The sequence below is a fragment of the Chenopodium album genome, chromosome 27 (assembly GCF_948465745.1).
Source record: "Chenopodium album chromosome 27, dcCheAlbu1.1, whole genome shotgun sequence".
Taxonomy (NCBI): domain Eukaryota; kingdom Viridiplantae; phylum Streptophyta; class Magnoliopsida; order Caryophyllales; family Amaranthaceae; genus Chenopodium; species Chenopodium album.
The window spans coordinates 26100722-26119850 of record NC_137860.1 but is presented as its reverse complement, the minus strand read 5'-3'; the positions used below and the strand labels follow the sequence as shown (position 1 = coordinate 26119850).

The 19129-nt window shown below is 34.8% G+C and overlaps 3 protein-coding genes across 12 annotated transcripts; 2 read left to right on the top strand and 1 right to left on the bottom strand.

Moving 5' to 3' along the window:
• Window positions 1–225: 225 nt before the first annotated feature.
• On the bottom strand, window positions 226–5586 carry LOC145621539 (ATP-dependent 6-phosphofructokinase 3-like). Its single transcript, XM_081676270.1, has 13 exons — window positions 5148–5586; window positions 4485–4531; window positions 4337–4376; window positions 3896–3958; window positions 3662–3799; window positions 3231–3389; window positions 3087–3140; window positions 2925–2993; window positions 2692–2821; window positions 1819–2084; window positions 1353–1398; window positions 1092–1246; window positions 226–703 (listed from the first exon to the last, which is right to left on the bottom strand). Exons 1-13 carry the CDS (start codon window positions 5328–5330, stop codon window positions 566–568), a joined length of 1488 nt encoding a protein of 495 aa, XP_081532396.1. The 5' UTR covers window positions 5331–5586; the 3' UTR covers window positions 226–565.
• Window positions 5587–7295: 1709 nt separating this feature from the next.
• LOC145619524 (pentatricopeptide repeat-containing protein At1g51965, mitochondrial-like) lies at window positions 7296–12147 on the top strand. Of its 10 annotated transcripts, none has more exons than XR_014108147.1 (4): window positions 7296–8051; window positions 9569–10831; window positions 11116–11176; window positions 11408–12147. XR_014108147.1 is itself a non-coding variant. In XM_081674235.1 (2 exons), exons 1-2 carry the CDS (start codon window positions 7308–7310, stop codon window positions 10772–10774), a joined length of 1950 nt encoding a protein of 649 aa, XP_081530361.1. In that variant the 5' UTR covers window positions 7296–7307; the 3' UTR covers window positions 10775–12147. The 10 variants fall into 10 exon arrangements, 1 of the variants encoding a protein (XP_081530361.1); XR_014108144.1 differs by having other exon boundaries at window positions 9569–11176; window positions 11408–11499; window positions 11604–12147; XR_014108148.1 differs by having other exon boundaries at window positions 9569–11499; window positions 11604–11706; window positions 11822–12147.
• A 4361-nt stretch (window positions 12148–16508) lies between these two features.
• LOC145619053 (scarecrow-like protein 18) lies at window positions 16509–18132 on the top strand. Its single transcript, XM_081673652.1, has one exon. The coding sequence runs from the start codon at window positions 16609–16611 to the stop codon at window positions 18130–18132; it is 1524 nt and encodes a 507-aa protein (XP_081529778.1). The 5' UTR covers window positions 16509–16608.
• Window positions 18133–19129: the final 997 nt, after the last annotated feature.

Here is a 19129-nt window from a genome sequence, read left to right as displayed (position 1 = left end):
AATTTTGGTGGTTTTTACAAGCTTTTTAATTGGTTAGCATTCTTGATTTTACACACTGATTGGCTTTCAATGAAATGTAAAATTTCAATGCTTTCTTAACAGTTGGCACAGGCAAGGAGAGAAGAAGGGGCATCATCTACAATAGCTTATGTAATATTTCCATATTTTTGATGCAAAATTTGGCACTATGAAGTATGAACCAATTATGGGTTAGAAAGATTCATCTGCAAAGCACAACTGGAACTGTCTGAATTTTATACAAGGCCATCTCAAAGAACAAATCACCTAATTAAAGAAAAAAAAATCAGAAACAAAATTGTATACATAAAACATCTCACTGACTCATGCATTTTTCAAAACTTGATGAATCCCAATGGTGAAGTGTTAGCAAAGTCATATAGCTTCCGCCATCCAATCAGTTAGATCTTTCTCAGTTACTGCATAAAAAACCTCAACAACCCACTCATGGTATATGTTTAACAGGATATCAAGGCATATTGAAATGTACAGAAAATGTAGTCTTCTTCGCTTCAAGGAAATTCATCAGCTTCTCTTACTCAAGCTATTATGTCTGCTTGTGCTCTTCTTTCTTCAATCCTTCAATGGTCTCAGGGTCCAAAAAGCTTGGCTGGTTGGTGGAGGACAAGAGCCTAGCCCACATCCTGTCAGTTATTATAACCTTGTTTTGCTTCTCGGTAATTCGCTGCAAAAGAAGGCAGATATATAAATCAGAGGTAAGAAAACCATCAGGTATATAGGAATTTCACAAAGCTCATATATGCTTCAATCACCCAGACATCACCAATGGCATGTGAAATTTGTACCCTACTACTTAAAACTGCCAAATTACCTTACTCTCTAGGAAGACAAATGTACAATCAATATATATTAAAATATCACAAAAAATGTAGAAGGCAATCAGACGAGTATACTTCTAACATTTAATTAATGAGGACAGTAAGGGGTGCATTCTAGAACTTGTACAAAAAAAAAATACATACTCCTTAGTATTTTTATAATGAAAATGTACCATAATTAGGTGCAACAACAACAATGCTTTGATCAAAACATTAAAGGATAAATGGCAATACCTGGAACGGTATGTATGCATGTCGACTGTTAACTGGCCCAACAGTGAACCCTGTGAACCCTGCCATTGCACCATGAACTGCACTCTGTGCAAGTAGTGTACAGTAAACATTATCTGAAGCATTCGCAGGAACTGCACGGATCATATACGTGGGATCTGCCAAAGAGAACATAACAGTCAAATGAAAGAGTCAGTATAGCTATCAGGCAGAGTTCTGGCTCTTCTAGGTGGGTGAGGGTTTAAAGAGGATTTGAGAACAAACCAATGTATTTGAGATTTATCACCCAATCGATCTGCTTGAAATGATCCTACAAAAGCAAAAAATTATAAATACTTGCATTAAAAATTTTGATTGTGACATAAAGAATCAAACGAAAGTTTGTGGAGTATAACTTAACATCAACAGCGAAGATAAAGAAAATGAAATTGAGAACCAGCAAGCCTTGGCTATATGGAAATGATAACAGATCCATGTCTTAAAAGAAAATCCTCTAGCATTCTGGACATATTTCTAGATTCTCAATGCAGGTAACATATGAAAAACTCATTTCAAAAATTTGAATCTTCATAATTGCAAATAAATCATTATGCCGCGCAAGAAGTAGCTAATAAAATGATTGCAAGACCACCAAGACAAATCAAACGCACAGTGAGCTATGAGATAATGTAGCCTATAATTACGCACCTATATCCCAAAGAGTTAAGATACTATATTCAACAATGCTAACCTTTATTTTCTGTGATATCCACAATCCAACATCTTGGTACAGCTTGTTCCCAGAGGCATCCTTTGCATCCGTATTAGGCATGCATTCTGAAAGAAGATTCTGTCCTGCACCCTCAGCTATGACAATGACCATATGCCCATTTTCTTTGAGCCTTTTCTCCATGTATTCAAAGAGTCCACCAGGTCCTTCAAGATAAAATGGTGATTCTGGGATCAAGCAACAGTCCACGTCTCGGCTGGCAAGAGTTGCATACAGAGCTATAAATCCTGCACAAGTTTATCAAATAGTGTTTAATTGTAGAATAACAGAATAATAGAGTAAAAGAACTGCCCAACAATCTAAAAATAGTTACTGACATAACAGTCACACTATATCAATACTCGTTCCTATCCACCAGCAGCATATTAGAATATAGATACAGCCTTGCTTGGTACTTTTTATGGAAGAAAACTTAGAAGCAACAATATACTTATGTAGATTCTGCACAATAGTTAGTCACCACTTAAGAAAGTCAACATCCACCCCCTCTAATAACACTAACCAAGCTATTGAATATTTAAATTGGTAAAAGACAAAAAAAAAATGAACAGGGGCAAGTTCCAAGCTTTCCAAAATTACCAAGATGCATAAATACCTATTTGAAACATAATTAAAAGTTGGGGAGGTGGATATCTCAAACATAGCATTTACATTATATATACTCTTAACTGTTTAAAAGGTCTCTCATGACCTTGATCTAAATCTTCTAGTTGAAGAAGGCCCGAGCAATTCTTATCAACCCACCCAACAATAAAGTAAATCAACATAAACTAGTGAAATATAAAATGTTCATCCGTCATTAGTCACAGTAAGATAGGGAAGCCAGAAACTTACCACAATCACGCCCCATTAGCTTAACAACACCCACACCATGTTCTGCACTCATAGCTTCCACATGAGCTGCATCGATTGCTCTTTGCGCCTCCTCCACAGCAGTGTCAAAACCAAAGGACTTGTCTATAACCTGAAATGATGAATAAAAGTCAGAAACTCTCGCAGCTGAATCTTAAATTTTAAATAGAAACACACTTCCAAGCACACAACAAAAGAATGAAATATGTAAATACCGGAATATCATTGTCAATGGTCTTGGGGATCCCAATAACAGAAACTTTTAGTCCTCGTCTTCTGACTTCCTGAAAGATTTGATCAGAAGAGCTAAGAACAATGAGAGTTGCTGTCCATAAGTCTGTGAGCTTTAAAAAGCAGATATTGACAAATTGCTATACCTCATAAATCACAGATGCCCCTCTTTGAGTACCATCACCTCCAATTATGTATACCTGTAACACAAAAGTAATAAATCTCATATCATTAAAGATGCGAAACATGCTACATTGTGAAGTATGTACTGGTAGTGTACTAGTGTGTACCTGATTAATCCCTCGATCCTCTATGCTGTCAACTATCTTTGTGGTATCATGGCCTCCTCGTGAAGTACCAAGGACTGTTCCACCACGTTTGTGGATGTCATTAACAGATTTAGGAGTTAATGATACAGTATTTCGAGCATAGAAACCTCTGTAGCCTCCCTGCATGCCTCAAAAAACACTCATGTAAGATGCAAATCCAATTCACGATCAAATATGACTCTCTGAAGTTGCATGTATCAGTATTGTTTGGACTAATTAATGGAAAAATCCTAAGACATTCTCACAAACAGAAAACATACAGTGAACATTGAATTAGATATATTATTGCATATGTAAACAGAACCTCGTTTCTAAGAAAGGGAAAGGAACTATTTTTAGTGGAATCACTCTAATTAAATGGAGATGAAAAATTATTAAACATGGCGACTTACCTCAATACCAAGTACTCTAGTGATGCCATACATATGGTATAAACCACATACTAATTCTCGGACAACTGTGTTCAAACCAGGACATAGACCACCACATGTCACAATGCAAGCTTGCACTTCATCAGCTTCAAAATAAACCTGTAACACAACAAAGTTCAGAATACATAATTAGAAAACAACACTGATAAAGAGCAAATTATATAAAACACAGGAGAAACAGGAAATGTTCATCACCCTCTGCTGAGGTCCAGCACGCCTAAAATGTATCCCTCTTGGACTATCTTCATGGACAACAATCTGCAAAAAAAATAAAACAAAGCAATCAAAATTCAGAAACTCGGACCATTTGAGACGTGATTCAACTATATCAGAATGTATTAGGAATAATTTGATTCAAATTTACATTTAAATTGTAATTAGAGCATCTAAAATTTAATCAGATAAATGAAGTTCAAATTTACTCTTTATTTTCAACAATACCTACAAAAAAAGCTTAAAAAACAGCCATCTAAATTCAAATGCACATTACATTTATACTACAAGCATAAGTATCTCAAAATCCAATAATAAAAATATAGGTACAAGATGCATTCTTCTAAATCAACAACATAAATGGTACTAATCATTCACTACATTATGCAATTGAAGCAACAAAAAGAGGGTATAAGCCATTACCGTCTGAGCGACTGTATCTTCCTCATTTACAAAATGCCGCCTATAAACCAAGAAGAATTACAATTTAGCAGATTACCTAAAACCATTAGCATGTTCAAAAATCACATTTACAAAAAGAAATAAACAAATTATGCTTAGAAAACTTTACTTGACAACAGAATACGAAGGATTGTCTTGCAACGGATTATGATAGGTCTGCAAAACCCAATTATCAAATTGTCACAAAATTAACAAAACCAAATAATTCATATATTGCACGCACTAAAGAATTACTCCTCCGTTCAGAATTAACAAACAAACTTTCGATTTTTGTAGCGAAAGTAACATTACTCCATGACTACCACTAAAGAATTACTCGTTTCGTCCCAAAATAATAATCTACATTTGATTTTCGTGGCAATATTACCTCTAAGTACAATAACTACCAAAACAATAATAATCTTGGCGAATTTTAGCCGAAATTTTTTTTTTTCACTAAACAAATGAATGCATATTTGATCAAATATTACCAATAATATTAGTTATGTAACAATATGCAAAATTCACAATACTAAGAATTATTCCAACAAAATTGTCCAATATCATCCTTTTTCTTGAAAATGACAGACAACAAAAATTAAACCTAGTATTACATTAAATGTCCATAAATTAATAAATAGTATTGGACCCATTTGCAAAATATCCGGACCCCCATATTTAGCAAAAACAAATTATTATTCATTTAACCAAATAAAACCAAAATTATGCAATAAAATATTATAATTAATCATTAAAATTAAGATTAATTAAAAAGTAAAGGGAAGAAAATTACAGGGAGATTAGAGAGGTAATCAGACAAATGAGGAACATCTTCAAGAACAAACCCACACTGTCCTTGAACAATCTTGGGCATGAGATGTGTCGAAGAATCACAGCCGTCGAAACTAATCACGCCATTGTTGGAAGATCCAACGGTGGGATTTGAGGGTGCAACGGAAGTATTGGAGGATTCCATAGCATAGAAAAACCCAAGAAATTGAAACTGTGATTGGGATTTGATCTAGTGCAGTGAGGTACAGAGTAAGGGATGATCAGACGGTGGGGATTGAATGGAAATGGGGAGGTGGGGTGGAATGGACGGTGGAGAAGGTGACAGATGGCGGGTGGTGGTGAGGAGAGAGAAAGCGGTGTGTCGGAGAAATGAGAAGGGTGGAGAAATGGAAGAGTGATAGCAGTAGAAGTAGAAGAAGAAGAAGTAAGAGAGAAGAAAGCGGAGGAATAAAGGTGACTCAAATAAACCAGGGGAGCACAAACGGTTTTGGTCTTTTTGACACTTGGTTTTTCATTTTCTTGTTTTTCATTTGGATTCTTCGACAAAAATAAATACACGAGGTCAGGTTTATGTAATATAAACAGATAGATTATTCATTATAATTTTTACAAATGATACTTAACCCTATTCTAATCTTCGTGTAAAATTATATTTATAAAATCGCTCGTTTACCCTCACTAATCATCTCCTATAACTGCGTGCCTAAAAGGTGTGTTGCAAGTAAAAATAATTTTAGTCAATAAAAAATAATTTTAGTCAATAAAAAATAATTTCAGTTCTGTAAAAATAAGTTCAGTTTAGTAAAATTCGGTTTTCTTAAAAAAGAATTATACTAAAATCAATAAAAAAAAATAATTTCAGTTCAGCAAAAATGATTTCAGTTCAATAAAATTAATTTATGTTCAGCAAATATAATTTTAGTTCAGCAAAAATAAGGTGAAGTGAACAGGGCCTTATAGGTTAAATTAGTTCAACACTTGAGTATAAAAATATAGGTAAGGAAATCTCTCTAATCCCAAATAAATTAGTAAAAACAATAGTAAAGTAGTAAAAAAAATTTAAGTTTAGTAAAAATAATTTAATTTGATGATATATCAGGGGAGGAAATTATTGTATAGTAGTAAATTAAGATGTCACTTAAGAAAATGAAATTGATAGAAGATGACAAAAAAGATGAAGATAATTGTATTTGAGTTAGACAATGAGAAAAGTTTGGCCTCTTCCTCCTCTAAATGTGAGGATGGAATTGGGGTATAGTTTATCCTTGTTAATATTTACATATTGCCAAAATAATTTTAAGTCAAAGTTGTTTCAATAGAATTAAGCCTCACATTTGTCACATTCGCAAAATATATATGGCCATTTACTAGACTACTGTGCGTGCATGATAGATTCCCCTTTTAACTCTTCATAAAGTACTCAAACCATTTCTAATTGTCACCATGTCTATATTCAAGTTAACATAAAGTACTCAAACCAATTCTAATTGTCACCATGTCCATATTCAAGCTAATTAAATTTTTGGGTGAGTGAATCAATAAGAAGAAAAGTTGTAGGAAATAAAGGGAATCAATTAGATTGAATTAGAAAAAATTAAGTACGGAGTAAGGTCCATGTTCAACTCACCTTAAAAAAAATAATATTCCCTCCGTTTTTAAATACTTGCTTCACTTTTCATTTTCGGCCGTTTTTAAATACTTGCTCCATTTCCTTATTTGGAAAGCTTTTATATGAAGTAATACTTAATTAATTTCTCCTACCTAGCTAGTATTAAGTGAAAATAATTTCACTTCAACAAAAAATAATTTTAGTTTAGTAAAAATAAATTCAGTTCAGTAAAATTCAATAGCTATAAAGTGAAAATATTATAGAAAATTAGTAAAAATAATTTCACTTCAATAAAAATAATTTCAATTCAGCAAAAAAATAAGGTGAAATGAACGGAGTCTACAAGATAAACTAAGGGCCAATCTCTTCAGCTTATTTTCAGTTCACTTCTTAATTTCTTTCTCTCATAAAATATTCGGTTCATTTCAGATCCAATAAATTCAGTTCAGTCCAATTCGGTCCAGATCAGCCCTAAACTAGACCTAACAATTGTGACTTTGTGAGGGTGTAGTCTATAGTGTACCATATTTGAAAATTTTCTAATTCCAAAAAATGAAGCTCCCTCTTCACTTCCACCACCACCACCACCGTCAAATCCGACACTACGCCACAAAATACACCGCAAAAATAACCTCAACAACCACCGACGGCCGCACACTCTCCGCCGAAGTCCACTCCCCATCTCTCCCCTCCGACGCCCGCGGCTTCCCTCTTCCTCGCCGCGACCTAATCTGCAAAATCACCCAAATCCTTAAATCCCCAATTTCCGACCCCTTTTCTGACCTCTCCAATTACCTTCAAACCCTAACCCTAACCCTAACTCCTTCCGAAGCCTCCTTAATACTCAAATCCCTCAACAATTCCCCTCTTCTTTCCCTCAAATTCTTCCATTTTTGCCCCTCTTTTTTCCCCAATTTCCGCCATGACACCTTCTCTTACAATCGGTTGCTTCATATCTTGTCGATTGCGGCGTCGTGTGGTGGGTCTGATTGGGTTGAGAAATGCCGTGAAGTGGTGGTGGAAATGGAGAGGGATGGGGTTTATGGGAATATTTCTACTGTGAATATTTTGATTGGGGTTTTGGGTGCTCCGGGTGTTGATTGGTCTTTAGGGTTGGTGAAGAAATGGGGTTTGCAGTTGAATTCGTATACGTATAAGTGTATTTTGCAGGCTTATTTGAGGTCGTATGAAATTGAAAAGGCGTTCGAGGTTTTTAAGGTGATGAGGAGGAAAGGGTATACGCTTGATGTTGTTGCTTATAATATGCTCTTGCATGGTCTTGCTAAAATCAATAAGGTAAATTACATTTTGGGTCATTTTTTTTTTTATCAATTTAATGTTAATCTTGTGATTTTTTCCAATTCAATGTTGATGAATGTTTTTGGATATACATTTATACATACATAATGTGAAAGCTGTATTAAAGTTAAATTTATTTTCTATTTGGAGAGGTGATGGAGTAATTTAGCTGGTTAATTTGAATTTGTGGGTTATGAAGATTGTTTGTCAATGCCATGAGTAAAAGATAAAGTTTTGATAGCTACTGGTGGATATATATCTAATATATGCAAGTGCGGAATTGTTTAACAAATACTGATATGTAATGATGTATGTTACATTGCTACATATGAAAGCTTTTAGGCATGGTTAATACCGTAATATGTTGTTTGCTCTACACTGTGGGACTAGACTATTGAAATTGTGTGGTACATTTGTTTTGGAAGAAGTCTATGTATATCAATGTATGTATTTGATGCAAAAGCTTTGAGCTTTCTATGTGCATGCTTATATTCAAACTCTGCCTTCCATATTGGGTGTAATTGGCAAAGTTTGACAACAGTTTTAAGGTCTTTCTACATTCTTTTGATCTCTTTCATGCTCCCTGCTATTATTTCTGTGCAATACATTGATAATTTATGCTATGCTTGTGGTGTTGGGGTGGTTGTTTCATGTTGATCTCTGCTTGTAAGGACTTTATTAGCTTAAAGGAAACCTGGATCTGATATTAGTCTCTCAGAATTAGACAACACTTGCTATTGAATTTCTAGCTGTTCAGATAGTAGAGAATTCATTAATAATTGCTGTCACTGGCTAATTTTTTTGGGGAGGTATATATAAGGTGAGAGGGTGGGTTGAAGGTTTGGCTTCTACTTGAATTTTTTCATACTGATGAATATTGCACTAGTACATTGGCAGAATATGGAAGCAGTACTCAAATGTGTTAAGAATCTCTTTCAACGTTCTGAAGTACTATCTGATTCATTTTTTTTCGACAAAGCTCAGACCTTTTGCTTGAGCTTAAAACAAGTAGCATCTCATTAATTTGGACTCATATAACTTCAAAATTATAAGCTAATTTTCTGTCTTTGTAAAGTGGTTGATTTGCTGCATGTTGCTATCTATGCATAACAGAAATAAAAGTATTCTCAGTGACAAATGGTTGCTTTTGTAGGTGATTAGTTTCTGTCAATTTGGGCCCTGTGACAAATGGTTGATTTGCTTTTGTTGCTATCTTTATTGCTCATAATGTGCAGTGGACATGTAAAATTCTGCTTGTGAAAAATTCAGTCTGTATGTTTAGCACCAGGTCTCCTTGTTCTTTGGCTATTTAAAGATGTGCAGTGGCTGTCCCTTCCAGCCTTCCTGCTTTTTACATAAGAAATCATGAAATTTCTTTTGCCTTTTGTTTAGTTGTCTGTGCATGGATGGAGCTGCTAGTTACTTTCAATATCTAATCTCTTTTGAAAGTGCACACCTGTCTTCTGCCCATCTCATGCATAAATCCTAATGATCTGATATACAGTTTTCTATAGGTTGATCAGGCCTACATGGTTTTTGAGGACATGAAGAAGAAGATTTGTGAGCCTGATGAATATACGTACACCATCATGGTCAGAATGACTGGTAAGTTGGGGAAGCCTGATGAAGCCTTAGCATTATTCCAGGAAATGCTAGGGAAGGGCTTAGCCCCTAATTTAATGGCTTATAATACGATGATTGAGGCACTTGTTAAGAATCGAATGGTCGAGAAGACAATATTTCTCTTCTCTAAGATGATAGAAGGCAATTGTCGCCCCAATGAGTTTACATACAGTTTGATTCTGACTGTTCTTGTTGCGGAAGGACAACTTGGTAAACTAGATGAAGTTGTGGAGTTATCAAATAAATATATAACTAAGTCAATATATGCATATCTTGTGAGGACTCTCAGCAAGTTGGGGCATGCAAATGAAGCCCATCGTCTATTTTGTAATATGTGGACGGTTCATGATAAAGGAGACAGGGATGCTTGCATGTCCATGCTAGAAAGTTTATGTACCGCAGGCAAAACAGTTGAGGCCATTGATCTACTGGACAAGATTCATGAGAAGGGGATAAACACTGATATCATGATGTATAACACAGTATTGTCGGCTCTTGGCAGGTCAAAGCAGATAAGCCATCTTCATGATCTCTTTGAGAAGATGAAAAGGGATGGACCGCCGCCAGATATCTATTCTTATAATATTTTGATATCAAGTTTTGGTAGGGTAGGGAAGGTTGATGAAGCAGTTAAAATATTTGAGCAGCTTGAGGAAATTGATTTTAAACCTGATATTGTTTCATACAATTCTTTGATTAATTGCTTGGGAAAGAATGGTGATCTTGACGAAGCTCACATGAGATTCAGGGAGATGGTAGAGAAGGGATTGAATCCTGATGTAGTTACTTATAGTACACTCATTGAATGCTTTGGTAAGACTGACAAAGTGGAGATGGCTAGCAGGCTGTTTGATGATATGGTTGCTCAAGGATGCAGTCCTAATATTGTTACATTTAATATCCTACTTGATTGTTTTGAGAGGAGTGGGAAAACTGCTGAAGCAGTAGATTTGTATGCTAAACTCAAGGAACAGGGTTTGACTCCTGATTCCATAACTTATGCTATTCTGGAGAGGCTGCAAAGTGGTTCACACCGGACCAGCAGGATTCGCAAGCAAAACCCAATCACTGGTTGGGTTGTTAGTCCTCTAAGGTGATGAGTTACTTGTGCGCCATGTGCGGTCTTGCTGATGCATTAAAGGCCTGCTAATCTGGTATGAACTAACTTGATGTTAGACAAGCATTTAATTGCCATTTCCCTCCTTTTGCTACCTCTTGACTGACATGACTGTATGTTTGTTGAGAACAAGTTGCCTCTCGAGTTTAAAAGATTGGGACGGAGGATGTTGATTATACGATTCTGCATTCCCTTCCCACTGTTACCTAAAATTAGATTTTTTTTTTTTTTTTTTTTTTTTTTTTTTTTTTTTTTTTTGTGAGTGAACTGGTTCGTATTCTGACTAATTTTGAATTATTTATTAAATTCTTCCCCTTGGAGCTCATGTGCTGCCACAATTTTGAGTGAAAGAACAAGGATTCACCTGTGGGCTGCTACATCGGTAAGCTATACACTACTTCTGTTTGATAAGGTTTCACTTACAGCCATTTATTTGTGGGACATGGATTTGCTGAATGCACATGAGTGCAGGGTACCTATTAACATTGCTATAGAATGATTTGGTCCTTGACTTTTTTGCTCTTTGAATTAAAGTGGGAAAAGTGGGAATGCTAATTTGACGCCCAAGTTTCTATTTCCATTAGCTAATCTTACCTGGCATTACTGGAAGCAGGGCCTTTTTTTCGCCATCTCATGCTCAAGTATGCTCTTATGATCTTATCATTCAGCTCATAATGCATCTTTCATTGATGTGGAAATTAAGGGGTAAGAGCATAAGATGTGTTGTTTGTACTTAAATATTTACTTGGAGAGGCGCAGCAAGTGATGAATTGTATTAAATCGTGGTCGTGATGTTGCTTTGGCAAAAGGGTATTCATAGGAGGTGCTACGCGGTGCTACGCGCCTACGCATGTGAAGCTCGAAACCTGATTATAGGCAATGATATGAATCTATGATGCTATGACATCTGAGGTATTGACTCTCAGAGTTGCTTTATATAGGCTCTAGTTAATCTTCTCTCTTTCTTTGCTTAAGCTTGGTCAAATTTGGTATTGATGATCTGATATGGATTTTGCTGAAAGCTAAGGAATGTGAAGGTCCAAAATTTCAAATGCACACAACTTCGATCTCATACCAATCCAAAGATGTGTTCACTGAGGACTTGCAAAGAATATATTATCTTCCGGAGGGAGTATCCTGCAAGAAACTCAGTGTTGTGTAACTGTTACCCTAGAAATTTTACAGATTTCTAAGGGAGCACTTTTTGTTGTAAATCTTAAGAGTACCTGTGGAATGTAGGTGTTTGCCTGTCTAGAGTATGTTAGTGGGAAGTTGGCCAAAACTGTATCTGTGGATATAAATCCTTAATAAATACTCCTTTCGTTTGGAATAAATGATCAAATTTTCTTATAATTATGAATATACACAAATCTACCAAATAGGAATTTAGACTACACGGAATAATCAAATTTGGTTCATGTTAGCCGACCCCACTTATGGGATTAAGGCTTTGATTGATTGATTGATTACCAAATAGAAATTCAAAATTGTTGCTCTATCTATGTACTCTGTAGAATATACTTTTTCCTGTTATTAATCTAAATTAATATGAATGGTATGCTCTTATTGACATGAACATATCGGGGATGGACCCTTTTCAATTTGCGATTCAAGTCATTTTGATCGATGTGTTTCTAATACATGTACTCCAACCGAGTTTTGCCCAAGTATATTCGCTCCAGTGAACGTTTTTTGCTCATCAGATCACGAGAATATACTTCGTATATGGTATTCCGAAGACACATGAATCAGTCCAAGGGAAGGGAACAACTTGGAGGCATCTTTGAAATGGTAGGGGCTCTAATGAACTACATTTATCATAGCTAGAAACTTGAGCAGTTGAGCTTCATATGTACAGATTTGAATTGAGGACAACGAAATTTGGTGAATTTAATGCGATGACTAACTTTATTTATGTGCACAGTTTGAGCAAAATGGCAATCAACAAGCAATCAAACGCACTGTTTGTTTAGCGTGCTGATTCTCTTTCTCTGTCCTGCAGTTTGCAGTTTATGTAATGTTCTCTCTCTATTCTGAGCTTTTCTATAATTGTATGTGGCTGGGGATTTTCTGGAGGCCCTTATCTCTCGCTCTCTCTATAAATTTTGTGCAGAGGCCACAGCTCAAGATACGCTATCTCATGTACTCCAAATCCAACAATAATCCAAACTTGACCCACGTGGGTTAACCAGTGAGAAAATTGGTGGGACTCGAAATAAAAAGGTTGTGATAGTAAAATACATATTGTTATTTTCTTATGAAGTTATGATATGCGGCAAGTTTTTTTAAAATAAAGGGACGAAGGGAGTAAAAGTTTAATTTTTAATTTTCTTCCTTATAACACCCTATATTCATATAATCTGACTTTATTGGCCTGTATTTTTATACATTTGTTGTTTTGTGAATTTTCTCCTAACAAGAATATCCCAATTTAGTTCATGAATACAAGACCGTAAGAGAGTGATAAAAGTGGCGAGGATCATTTACAAGGAACTTTGTTTTATAATTTTTGTTGTCGATTTTTTTTAATATATAATTACATTCATGTGAGCATTTATGCTACTAACTACTACGGAGTACTAGCTAACGAACGTTTTGTCAATTGTAGTTGTAGTACTACATTTACTTGATTTTGTTATTGTTGAAACTCTAATTTCATTCGCATATAAGTTGTTCCACATTTTAGATAGAGGAGAAAAGATACCAATCTACCATATTATAGTCGAAGGAGATGTGTGCATTCACATCATACGCAATTGCATGAAAGCTCTTGGCAAATACGAGTACAAATTAATTGGAAAGTGATAGAGGTCGAGAATTGCTACATAAAGAGGGTAATCATGCAACTAGTTGGCTTGTCAATCAAGGCGTAGAACAACAAACTATAGTTGATTTAATCCCCCCTTTAGTGCCCTTACATAATTGTGATATGTATAATCAATGATCCATGATCTAATATAATTTAGGGCCTGTTCTTTTTAGATTAATTTCAATTCAGTTCAGCTCTGCTCTTAATTTCCATCTCTCAAAAAATGTTCAGTTTAGTTCAATTCAGTTCAGCTCCAACAATTTCAGTTCAGCTCAATTCAGTTAATTAGAACGGGCCCTTAGATAATTTTGACATTTAGAAATTTAGTTAAGTTTAATCAAGAGATTCTTATTTTTAGTTGGCTCATAATAAATGTTGTTAGTTTGCAAATGAAACCATAATCTCAACATTGATGCAAGGATTTAGTTTTTGATTCAAAATATCAAAAACTCCAATCCAAAACAACATGGATTTTCTCAAGTATACAAACCTCTAAATTACTCACATAGTCACATGACTTAAGGTGCAATTATATTCATCTTATTTTAACTTAATTGCAAGCTAAGATAAGTTCACTAAACAACATCAAATTTAGGTAAATTCATACAAAATCAGTTTATCGCATGTAATACATTGTGAATGTTAATTATGCACAATTTGCACAAACACCGACTCCAGCAACACTCTCATAATAAATGCATGGTGTAAGTTATGACCAACATCTATTCCCTTTCGCAAAGGTGACATCCAACTTAATTTATTTTCTATTTTGTTTCTATATTTATTATTTTTCAATGCATGATTGAATTGTTTATTCTAAATACATCCTCCTCTCGTCACCCAAAAATAAGCTAAGGATGTTTCTTAGTGGAGGGAAAGTAATAGAAAAGCAAAGAGGATAAATGGAAAGGAGAGTGTCACGTCAAATTTAATGATAATATTAATAGATCTTAAGTCACTTAGTATCAATTAATAAAAAATGAAATTGTTTTTTTTTTTTTTAGAAAAATGAAATTAATAAATTTGATAACTTATTAGACTAATCTGAAGTTCTTGTAATTAATTAAATCCGGACTCTCAAAATTCGAAGTTTATCTCAAAATTCGAAGTTTATAACTTAATACTGTAGTTTTTCCATATATATATATCAAGAAATAATGGTCAATTTTTTTTATTTCTTGAAAACTTAGAAAAGTCAAATATATAAAAAGTTAGTTAACTCTGTACTTTTAAATTGATACTCGTATAGTTTTATTAGGATATCGTTAATAAAAGGAGTGGTATAGTTAATGCCCCTTTCTTCGATAAGTTAATAGTTACATTATCTACCCCCTTAAGCCTTGATGATTGACTTCATTTATCTTTACGCCTTTACCCCAATTCTTTTCTTTTATCAAAAAGCTATCAATTCGTTAGAGGAGTATAATTTCAAACCAAAAACGTTATCCAATCTTTAGAAAGCATTTGATAAAGTAATTCTATGATTAAGCTTTACATATGTAATGTGTCCAATCGTAGTGTTAACAACAAATAACATAAAACACTATCAACATCACCTACAAGTATTTACTTTAACACGAACACAATAATTTGTGTATATACTTGGATGAAATGAATTTCACTAAAACAAATGGTACTAACTAGTAACTACTCACAAGCTAAGCTAGCAACATAGCCGAAATCATAGAAATGAAAAAAGGCATAAATTAGCAAAGAAATACGAAGTAGATAGAGAGTGTTGTACTATGTAGTAGTGATAGTAGGGCATATATAGGTGCGGGCATAGGGACATGTATGTCTCAGGTACCAAACGATGTGACCGTGCGATAGATGGTACTCGTACTATGGTAGTAAGTGAAGCTATCAGACCACTTCTCTCCTATATAAAATAAACAAATTAAGCAAATATACTGATCCCTAAATCCACCCAAATTTTGAACGAAACATTTTTAAGTATCACACGTGCGGGTTACTCGTTTAGTGTTATAGGGAGTATTCTGTTACGATTATAGACTTACGTGCTAAGTTAACCAAATAGGAATTACTCTATTCGTATTATAGGGATTAATTTACTATTTAAGGGTTGATCTAATAAGAAATAACTATGTCAATGTTATAAAATTACTCTGTTTTTACAAGCGGTCATACTGTGGTATGTTTAGTCGCACAGAATAAACGTTGTAGACATTATACCCCTCCATTTGATTGATTGGAGCACCTTTTCAGGGTTTTTTTTAATGCAACACTTAACTCAAATGTTCATATTTTGTTAATGCATCATTCTTCTAAATGAAAATAATCTAGCTACAATACTTTATTATCTATCTCCTCTCATGATCTTATTCGTACATTGTATTATTCTCTTTTCTCACATATATTTCTTAATTCTAAATAAATTACTCACAGCCTACATTTTTCTATCTATAATTTCTAATTCTTCGAGAAATCACACTTACAAATATTTTAACAAATTTAACTCAATCACCTAAAACTATGTATATACCGATCAAACTGTTGCATTAAATAAAAGGGTATGGAGTAATCACCTAGTCACCCTTTTTCCCCAATTCGTGTGTGAAAAAGAAAGGAAACCAAAACTTGTATGAGCTGCTTTACTTGCTCTCTTCATTCTCTTCTTTCTGCCATATCATCATCTTCAGGCGCACCTACCCTAAGCTAAGCTACTACTACCCCTACCCAATAATAACTCTCTATTATTCCTTTTGCTATTTCATTGCTCTCTTATTTTTGGACTAACTTACATCTTTCTCTTTTGCATTTATTTTGTTTATATTACTTGTTCTAAGATATTTTACTCCTTTCTTCTTGCATTTATTATATTTGTACTAGCTTGGTAGTTTTAGCATCTTATCTTTTGCCTTCTTTTTACATTTACCTTGCTTTTTGTGTCACACCCCTCCTCAAAATCAAAAATTAAAATAAGTGTTAGTTCTAGGGCTTTTGAGTTCATCTTTCATTCATTATTCTCCATTGTTATTCATAATATGCTAGGATCTTCCTCATATAGCTCTGAGGAAGATCGAGATCACGAACGATCTTCACCGTTAGATCTACCTCAACCACAACCACAACCACAACCGCGACCACCACTAAGGTTATTAGATTATCAACGCTTGTTGATTAGTAGTAGTAGTAGTAATATAACTACTACTATTACTTCTGCTGCTCTTCTTCCATCATCATCTTCAGTTGTACTATCTTCGACACCGCCTACGTTGTTATCAACATCACCACAATCATCAGTTATTCATCCACGGCAGTTGTTGGTAACTTGTGCTGAGCTAATATCTCGGTCCGAGTTCTTATCAGCTAACCGTCTACTCTCCCTAATATCCACTGATTTCGCCTTACAATTTGGCGACTCCACTGAAAGGCTAGTGTATTATTTTTGTAAAGCCTTAAGAGAGCGTATCAATCGTCATTTATTATCAACTACAACTTGTGTTATGAACCCTAGTATTAATATTCCTATTACACTAGCTCATCAACAACGTCCCATTTTTTCATCATCTCCTCAAATAATAATACCTAGTCAAATCCCAAGATCATCTAGAGTCGTAGAACAAGATGTTACAATGAGATATTCATCTTATCTTTCACTTAATCAAGTTACTCCGTTTATCCGATTCACCCACTTGACCGCTAACCAAGCGATCCTAGAAGCCGTGGAGGGTTACTCGTTAATCCATATCCTTGACATGGATGTCATGCACGGCGTTCAATGGCCTCCGTTGTTGCAAGCCATCATGGAGCGGTCGAGTACCCTAGGTCGGTCGTGTCCTACGATACGGATCACGGGTGCTGCCCGTGATCCAACTCTCCTAGACCGAACTGGGGACCGACTTAGGAGATTTGCCGAATCCCTAGGAATTGAGTTTGAGTTTTGTGATTTGGTACTTTATGATTCTGAAGTAGTTGATCACTCTGAGGCGGTGATCCATGCTTTGATGGATCACCGCCTCAGGTTTGATCAGGTGGAGGAAGCCCTCGCAATTAATTGTGGGGACTACCTCCACCGCCTCCTGAGGGAATACGATACACGATCTCTCAGGAGGTTTCTCCACAAGGTCAAGACCTTAAACCCTAAGGTCTTGACCTTAGGAGAACGAGAGGCTGATCATAACCACCCTCTCTTTTTGCGGAGGTTTGTAGAGGCATTGGATCACTATGGAGCAGTGTTCGACTCCCTAGAGGCCACCCTACCTCCGCAAAGTCGAGAGAGGGTGGCGGTTGAGGAAGCATGGTTTGGGGAGGAGATAAAAGACGTCGTGGGGGAGGACGGGGAGAGGAGAAAAGATAGACACCAACGGTTCGAGTCATGGGAAATGGTGATGCGGAGTTCCGGGTTCAAGAGTCTAGCCTTGAGTCCGTTTTCGTTGTCTCAAGCTAAGCTGTTGCTTAGGCTTCATTATCCTTCGGAAGGATATCAACTTCAGGTTGTTAAAAAAAATTGTTTGTTTCTTGGCTGGAAAAATCGCCCTCTTTATTCTGTATCTTCTTGGCAATAATTAGGTATTCATTTTTCTTTCATATATTTTCTTCAATTTTTTGTTAATTTTGAACTTTATTTGGTAATGGTGATATATATACATTCCATATGATTTTCTAATTAAAACAGGTTTGTATATATGGGGTAATCATCACCTCAAAATTACAAAAAGGTTAGCTAACTTGGCCTTGTGATCATCTTGAATTTTGCTAGGGTTTTTTTTTTTCTCAATTATTGTTATTATTAAATTTTGTATATTTAATATTACAGTATTATTTATATTCTCCTTTAATTTTGTTCATGGCTTATATATTTTTTATATTCTAAATTAAAAATTTCTCCAAAATTCACCTATGTTGATGTGTATTTGTTGAATTTTATTTATTTATTTGTTTATTTATGTAGGGGGGTGAAAGAAGTATATATTGAAAATGAGAAGTATGTCAAAATAATTAAGAATATTCCATATTGACTATTAGGGCATCAACTTATAGATTTGTCAATTTTGATTCCATAGAAAGTCGTTTTGTCTTTATTGTATTAATCACTTCACTCGTGTGCCTTTTGCTAAATCTAATTACACAATTAACAAATAATTAATTATTGTCTTTATTAAACCAAAGTGCTTTTTGTCTCTCTTATATACCAAGCACTAGTAATCCATAACCGGATAATGAGGCATATTGTCTTCTTAATTAACTTAAAAAGAAATTCTTTTGTCTCCTTAAATTGGTGTATAATAACACCTTAAATAAGAATGTACTTTAATTTTATAACTAAACATAGTTAAATTAATTAAAAATTTCCCTCAAAATATGGCTAATTGTCTCCTAAACAGAAATATGGAAGTTCTCAAAAAAAGATGGTAATGTTGCCCACTTTGCCTCCAAAGCAAGCCTTTTCTTCTTTGATAAACTCCCCAATAAGGGATCTTCCCTGTCTTGTGGTTTTCCAAGGACATCATATCATTCCTCCTACCCAAATCTGTTTTCCTATGATACCCTTTTTTATTAATT

Coding starts and splice junctions, on each gene's coding strand:
- LOC145621539 (XM_081676270.1), bottom strand. CDS start 5,330: ATGGAATCCTCCAATACTTCCGTTGCACCCTCAAATCCCACCGTTGGA. Junction 3,959..4,336: donor AAGATACAGTCGCTCAGACG/GTAATGGCTTAT, acceptor TTTTTTTTGCAG/ATTGTTGTCCATGAAGATAG. Junction 3,800..3,895: donor GTGCTGGACCTCAGCAGAGG/GTGATGAACATT, acceptor GTTGTGTTACAG/GTTTATTTTGAAGCTGATGA.
- LOC145619524 (XM_081674235.1), top strand. CDS start 7,308: ATGAAGCTCCCTCTTCACTTCCACCACCACCACCACCGTCAAATCCGA. Junction 8,052..9,568: donor GTCTTGCTAAAATCAATAAG/GTAAATTACATT, acceptor AGTTTTCTATAG/GTTGATCAGGCCTACATGGT.
- LOC145619053 (XM_081673652.1), top strand. CDS start 16,609: ATGCTAGGATCTTCCTCATATAGCTCTGAGGAAGATCGAGATCACGAA.